The 6,565-nt window shown below is 37.2% G+C and overlaps 1 protein-coding gene across 1 annotated transcript; it reads right to left on the bottom strand.

Annotated features, from left to right (window-relative positions):
• Positions 1-306: 306 nt before the first annotated feature.
• On the bottom strand, positions 307-6,394 carry LOC119773225. Its single transcript, XM_038270123.1, has 3 exons — positions 6,170-6,394; positions 2,927-4,504; positions 307-705 (listed from the first exon to the last, which is right to left on the bottom strand). Exons 2-3 carry the CDS (start codon positions 4,415-4,417, stop codon positions 406-408), a joined length of 1,791 nt encoding a protein of 596 aa, XP_038126051.1. The 5' UTR covers positions 4,418-4,504; positions 6,170-6,394; the 3' UTR covers positions 307-405.
• Between the last annotated feature and the right edge of the window lie 171 nt (positions 6,395-6,565).

Raw genomic sequence — 6,565 nt, 5'->3', positions numbered from 1 at the left:
CTTTCGGTCAAAACAAAGAATGTAATGTTCACATTCAAAGTAAGTAACAGAAAACAGCAGAGCAATGAATACAGGAACACTTTATGCAAACGTCTTGTGCACGAACTGTAGGTTAGTCTGTCAAACAGACACACTGATGTTTGGTGTCAAGCTCATTCTGCTCCGTCTGCTCTATTCACACAGTCTAAACATGTTTAAAGATGTCAGTTGTTTTGTCTCTTCTTGTTTGCTCAGGTTCAGTGTTTTCCTCTCTACATTAAAGGATTATTTCCTTCTGCTGCTTTTCTACAAAAAAAAAAAAAAGGAAATCTCTACATGTTAACATCAGCATGTAATCATGTAAAGAGATCAACTTTTTTTTCTTAATACGTCTCTAGAAGTAGCTCTGATTTCCCTGAGGTTGTTTCATTCTCTCTCTCTGATAGCATCCTCTGTGGTTCCTCTTCGTCTTCTGCGCCTATGCCTCTTGAAATAGACTTGCACATTGGTCTGAACTCTTTTCAGTACCCCGTTGAAATAATAGAAGTGATCATCTTCATCGCTGGGAGGTTTTAGGTTATCTCTCCTCATGGTTTTTTCATCTGGGATGTCCCAAACAGAGGCAGGCCTGGTTGCTGGTCCAGCCTGTCTCTCCTTGCAGTGTTTCCAACCAGCTTCAGTGCGATCAATCAAACCTTTGCAGAGCTGTGTGGTGCTATCTGCAGCCTGTGAGGAAGGATAATTATGAGAACAGTCAATTAAAGAACTCCATCCAGCTATTAGTCAATTTAATTCTCATTTAATTGATTTAAACTTCTTTCATATATTTTTTTCTTAATGTTTAAAGAAAAAAAATCATAAAAATCTCCCACTATACCTTTAAATTAGGGTTAAACACAGAGCAAACATTGAATAAAACTACAAAAGAATTATGACTTGGACAAAAGTTCCCTGCAGAACAACACTGCAGCCAGAGTTGCAAAGAGTGCAAGAGTTATAAGAGTGCAATATATTGGGTTTAACTGTTTTCTCTCACAGCCAGCAGATTACTCTTTGTGAAAAAGGTCAGACTGTGGATTGCTGCTTCGTTCCATCAGGACATCTAGAATTATAACTACATAGATTTAACTCTATATAAAAGCTGCATCTTTGTGCATTGCTGTAAATATTCATCACTTTTGTTATTAAGCACTGTCAAACCCGATCTGCTTAACTGAACCTTATCTTCATAGTCTGAGACACAAACTTCATAACACAACAGACGCTATTTAGATTTTTAAATATGCATTACGCTGTTGTTAAAAATCCCAAACTTTTAAAAGAGAGCCCTCTTTATATTCTCACCATAAAAGGCAGTTCTAACAGAGTCTTTATAAACAGATGTAGCCTCTTCCTACTATGGAGACATAAAGAAATAGAGCATCTTTGATTAAGATGATAAATATACATTTTTTTTTATTTAACTTAGACCCCTCCTAGAGTTGATTTCAGGTCTCCGGGGGCTTTTAGATCCAACCCTGGTCCTTATGGCTTAATTATCTGCTAAGATTATCATTGGGTTCTGCACAAAACTGGTAATGTCACACTAATCTAAACCAGTGGCATTGAATTGGGGAAGAATTAAAACATCCAAGATTGTGATTGGATATCAATGACACAATGAGAGCATGAAGAAATCAAATTGTAAAACTTAAACATTAATATCGATGCTTGTGACTCAACTCGTTCTCATTCAGTCAATGACCTTCACCTTTTATCATGGGTTCCCTAATAATTTAGCCTGTGAAACTGGAAAATACATTTTAACAGACTGGTATTGCCGCACAATTACATAAAAATACCTCATGCTAAATTTATTGATACATGTAATATGAAGTAATTGTAATAATTGTTTTAAATATTTTTATGCCATTTATTATTTGTAATTATTTAATGGTACATCGAATTGTTTAATTGTGCATTTTTATAAATTAATGGTCAATTTTATCTTTAAACCATGTTATAGTTAGATAAATAAATCTGACTTCTATTTATTTCATGGTACATTTATTCAATTAATGGGACATTCATATATATTAAGTCCTCCTACTTAGTGTCCCACAACGACCTGCTGGGTCCCAATCCCCACTGCCCTACAGTGCTGGAAAGAATAATAAGGAGACCCAATAAAATCCTGGTTACTTTTCAAACATGTTTTCCCAGATGGATCTTCAATACAGCACAGTTTGTAACCAATGTCAGTTCTAAAAATACTTAAAAACAAGTGATATAAACTGACAACTAAAAGAGCTTTGGAAATTTTCTGTAGATAATAATACATTTTTCTGGTAAAGAATAAATTAAATCTCATATATTTAGTGGACTTCTAACTATTGAAGTGAGAAAACTTTTACAAGCGGAGAACAAAACATGACCAGGCGTGGCCGACCAAGGTAGTTCTCCTTTCTAACAAGATGCTAAAAATAACTTTAAAACACCCCAAAATGGACCCTACAACAGAAATGTTTCCGACTGCCCGTATGAAAGTGGGTGTAAAATGAGAAACTCTTTAAATCAAATACACCATTGTAGGAAGAACACCTTCCATACTAATTGTGAAGCACGGAGGTGCAATTGTCATGGTTTGGGGATGCTTTGAAGGAGCAGGAATGCATTAGTTCACAACTGTAGAATCAATGTCAGTTACTGTTTATGTAGCTACCAAAAGTTGTTTTAGCCAAAGGTTAACAAATATCTAACCTGACAACAGCCAGATGCATGTCTAGCTCCGCCTAGCTAGGCGGAGCTAGACATGCATCTGGCTGTTGTCAGGTTAACAAATATCTGTTTAATGAACAAAACAGGTTCCCTTCTGCTTTAAGCCAATATAGTTACATATAAAAAATGGCAATCTATTGATAAAAATTTATTCTTTATTGAACCGATATTGATTATATGATTCATTTACCTTTGGATCTTTGTCGGTCTGTTCCTTTTGGACGTCTTCTGAACTTTTAAAAATCGTCTGTGATTTCCTCCCATTGGGGTCCAAACCCTGTTTTCTGCCACTTTCAGCGCAGTTGGCTGAACCTTTCTCATCCTTTTCCTCATCTTTGTCGAGTTTTCCCGTAATAACTGATAACTCATCTCTCATCCTGAGGCCAGAGAACTGGACTTTAGGTGTAGCTTGTGTATTGTGTGTTACACATTTGATGAATCTTGGCTCCAAGTCTGAGTCGGGTGGCGTGGTTTGTCTCTGGTCTCCACTTGGCTGGACGTCAGTGGTGCTGCTTTGACCGAGTACTTCTGTCGTCTTTTGGATCTCCATTTTTACTGTGGTCTCTTCAGTCATATACCCTGCTGTTTTGGTGTCAGTCTGCATCTCTCCCAGTGAGGGCGCCGATGGTATAACAGACTCCTCTCCTGTTGTCTTTGCTTTTTCGGTGGAATTACCAGCCACATTATCCTGAGTCTCTTCTGTTGTCTGTGGTGGAGCAGCTACTGTTGTAACTTCTGGTAATTTTTCTGCTATCTTGAGATCTGTCATCTCTCTTCTGTCTATTAGATAGAGTTTTAAAAAGCTTTTTTTCACTTCAAAGTATTTACATTTGCGTTTTTCTGTTTCACTAATGAAGTCCTTTAAGGATTTGATGAAAGGTGCGGGGTCAGCCAGCTCTTTAATTATTTCCCACCTCCTCTCTGTGTTTGCAGCCTTTGATGGCTCTGTTTCTGTCTCCATCTCTGTGTGAGGAATCAACATGATCAAAGCGCCCTGTCTCACATCACATGGCATCATTTTTACGCTGCCGTCATGATAATTTGCTTCATGAGTCCTCTGTATTTGTAATCTGTGTGCTAAAATGTGTTTGCTCTCATTTTTTCCTCTGTTTTTGTTTATATTCATTGCTTTTCTTTCTTCCTGCTGGGAAGGGAACTTGGCTTCTTTTCTCTTTAGCTTCTTACTGAAATATTCAATGTCATTATCCGGAGCAGGCCTTATGGCATACTGTGTCCTAAAAATAGATCCTTTGTTTTTTGTGGATGCCAGCAGGGGTTGACTGGGAACATAAACTCTCTCTGCATCCTCACTAGATGCTGCTTTTAAAAGCAATTGTTTCCGAAACCTTTCTTGCAAAGATGAATCCTTTTTATAATTCAAAAGATTAGCTACATATCTCTGCTTTAGTTCCATTGCTTGCCAGATTGTCTCTTTTTTTCTAGTTTTTTGCTCTGTACCATCCTGTTTGGATTCTTTCTTAATCCTCATTGCTGATTTAACTTCTTTATATTCACAGGTGCGGATGATAATCTGCTTTTTTTGCAACTCAGCATCAGAGATGAGTGCCCAGCTCTGCTCAGATTTCTCCAGTAAGGAAAATGGAAAATTGTGGCTGGAGGTGGTGGATGGATGATGCAACAGAGGTGACCAGAAAGTGAGGCAGTAAAGTATTGGATCCATGGCAACAGGAATAAGTTTGTTTACAACATACAGAGCAGGTTAAAGGTCCGATTTCACCAGAAATGCTCCATGAAAAGAAGCCAGAACCTGAAACAACAGAAGAAAAGGACGAAGTTTGTTGAAAAGTCCCTAAAAAATACAAATCCATCAACCATACAGCAGTTTTAGACTCTAACTCAGTAGTCATCTGTGTGCGAGAAAACAGTTACATAGTCAATGTTTTTCCACAGACACTTCTGGCTCCTAAATAAAAGATATGTAATGTCTATGGAATGTAAAAAAAAATAAAATAAAAATCTAAGTTTTAACCATAGTGCGTTGAGATTCCATTTTGCTTCATCCTCAGAATAAACTGTTATAGAAATGTAGAATTTCTGAATTTGTGTCATTGCCATTATATTAAAAGTCTGTCCTATAAAGTATGGCCAAAGAAAATGAAAGATTTTCTCTGTTAATTCAAACCTGAGTTCTATTTTAAACGGAAACCCCCTCCAAGCAGTTATATACCCCTAAAACTTTTCACATGTTAATTTGTTTTGAAATATGTTTTTATATAGATCATCACAGAGTATAAATTATGATGTCAGAAATATAATTATTGTCATAGTTTTGGTTCTGTTTTGTTTTCTTTTGAGTATTCAGTTTTATTTTGCTCCTTGTTTTCTAGGTTTAGTGGTTTAATTCTTATTTTGTGATGTTTTCTGGTTATTTTCAGTTTTCAGGTTTTTATTTTGTTGCCCTCTGCTGCCCTCTTGTGTTCTCCTTTATCCCTAGCTCCTTTCCTGTTCTGCTCTGCTCACACCTGCTCCCAATCTGCTCATTGGTCCTCTCTTTGTTTCAGTCTCCAATAAATACACTCTCTGTTCAGTTCCTCAGTGCTGGTTCCTTGTCTAACTTCCTCCAATTCTGTCTCTCTGAGTTCTCCTCCTCGGGATTGTTTTTTTCCCCAGATGTCTCCATGGTTTCTGGTTTGTTTGACTTTGTTTTCATGTTTTGATTTTTGGGATTTTGGGATTCCTGCCTCTGTGCTCAGTTTACTCTTCATTAAACCAACAAGAAACTCACGTCTGCCTCCCTGCCTCTGCATTTGGGTCCTCAAACCACAACGAAATCCTGACAATTATATAGTTTTGAAATGTCTTTACCTGAGAAAATCTGAAAAGTGTGGTATAGTATGGTTAAAAAAAGCCACCCCACAGCATAATGCTGCCTTAACTATGTTCCACACTGATCCACATTCTATCTGTGTCTCTACATTTACGCTGAGGTTGAAATACAACCTGTGTGGATTTCTAAAATTGCTCAAAATGGATTCTCACAGAAAAAAACAACAGATCTTTACTTGTATAGCTTTCTCTCTACTTTACATTTAGTTGCTATGATAAACAATGTAAAATAAATAATCTGTAAATATATAAATCAAACCCGTAAACTTATTGAATCCCAGAGTGTCTCTATGAAATTCATATTAAATAATAGAGAAAGCCTGATACTAAATTATAATCTGCTTCTTAATTATAGATCCTGTAACTGGTTGAATGCTTGGCTGTGACCATTCCACCTGGACTGCTAATAAAGAACTGCTATACTGCAAAAGCACAATGAAATAAGGAGCCAGCATAGCACAGCTTAAACAATGAACTAAGATCTAAATAATGAAATGCAGGTTATTCTGTGCTTTAATAGAGAACAGTTTAAAAATCTAATTGGAGATTGCATTTAAATATTTTTATATAGAGTGAAAAAGCATACCAGTGCTAGAAAATAAATCCTATGCTTTATTCCTGTAAAGTCCTGGTTACAATACTGGATGCTGTGTGACCAATAAATAGATTGGCTCCTTTGCTCTTGCTGCTCAGCCACATAAACACTGTCCTCCTGGAGGCACGGACAGCTGGGCGCAGCTCGGGTCCTTAAAGTCTGAAGTTCTTTAGTGGCAGCCCTAAATTTGCTGAAGAGCAGTTTTCTCCACAAAGGCTGGTGAAAGCTATATCTATAATCTATAATCCACCTCCCATCTCAGAGGAGACTCAGGTCGGAGACGAGCAGAGGCACCAATAGCAGCCAAGGCCTCGTTATGCTGAAAGTGAGCGCTGGAAAAAGCAGCACAAGCTCAAAAGTCCAACTTCTATCTGTCCTACAGTTTTC

This window comes from Cyprinodon tularosa, unplaced genomic scaffold, assembly GCF_016077235.1.
Source record: "Cyprinodon tularosa strain WSP-4 unplaced genomic scaffold, ASM1607723v1 ctg750, whole genome shotgun sequence".
Lineage (NCBI taxonomy): Eukaryota > Metazoa > Chordata > Actinopteri > Cyprinodontiformes > Cyprinodontidae > Cyprinodon > Cyprinodon tularosa.
This window is presented reverse-complemented; position numbering and strand designations above follow the sequence as displayed.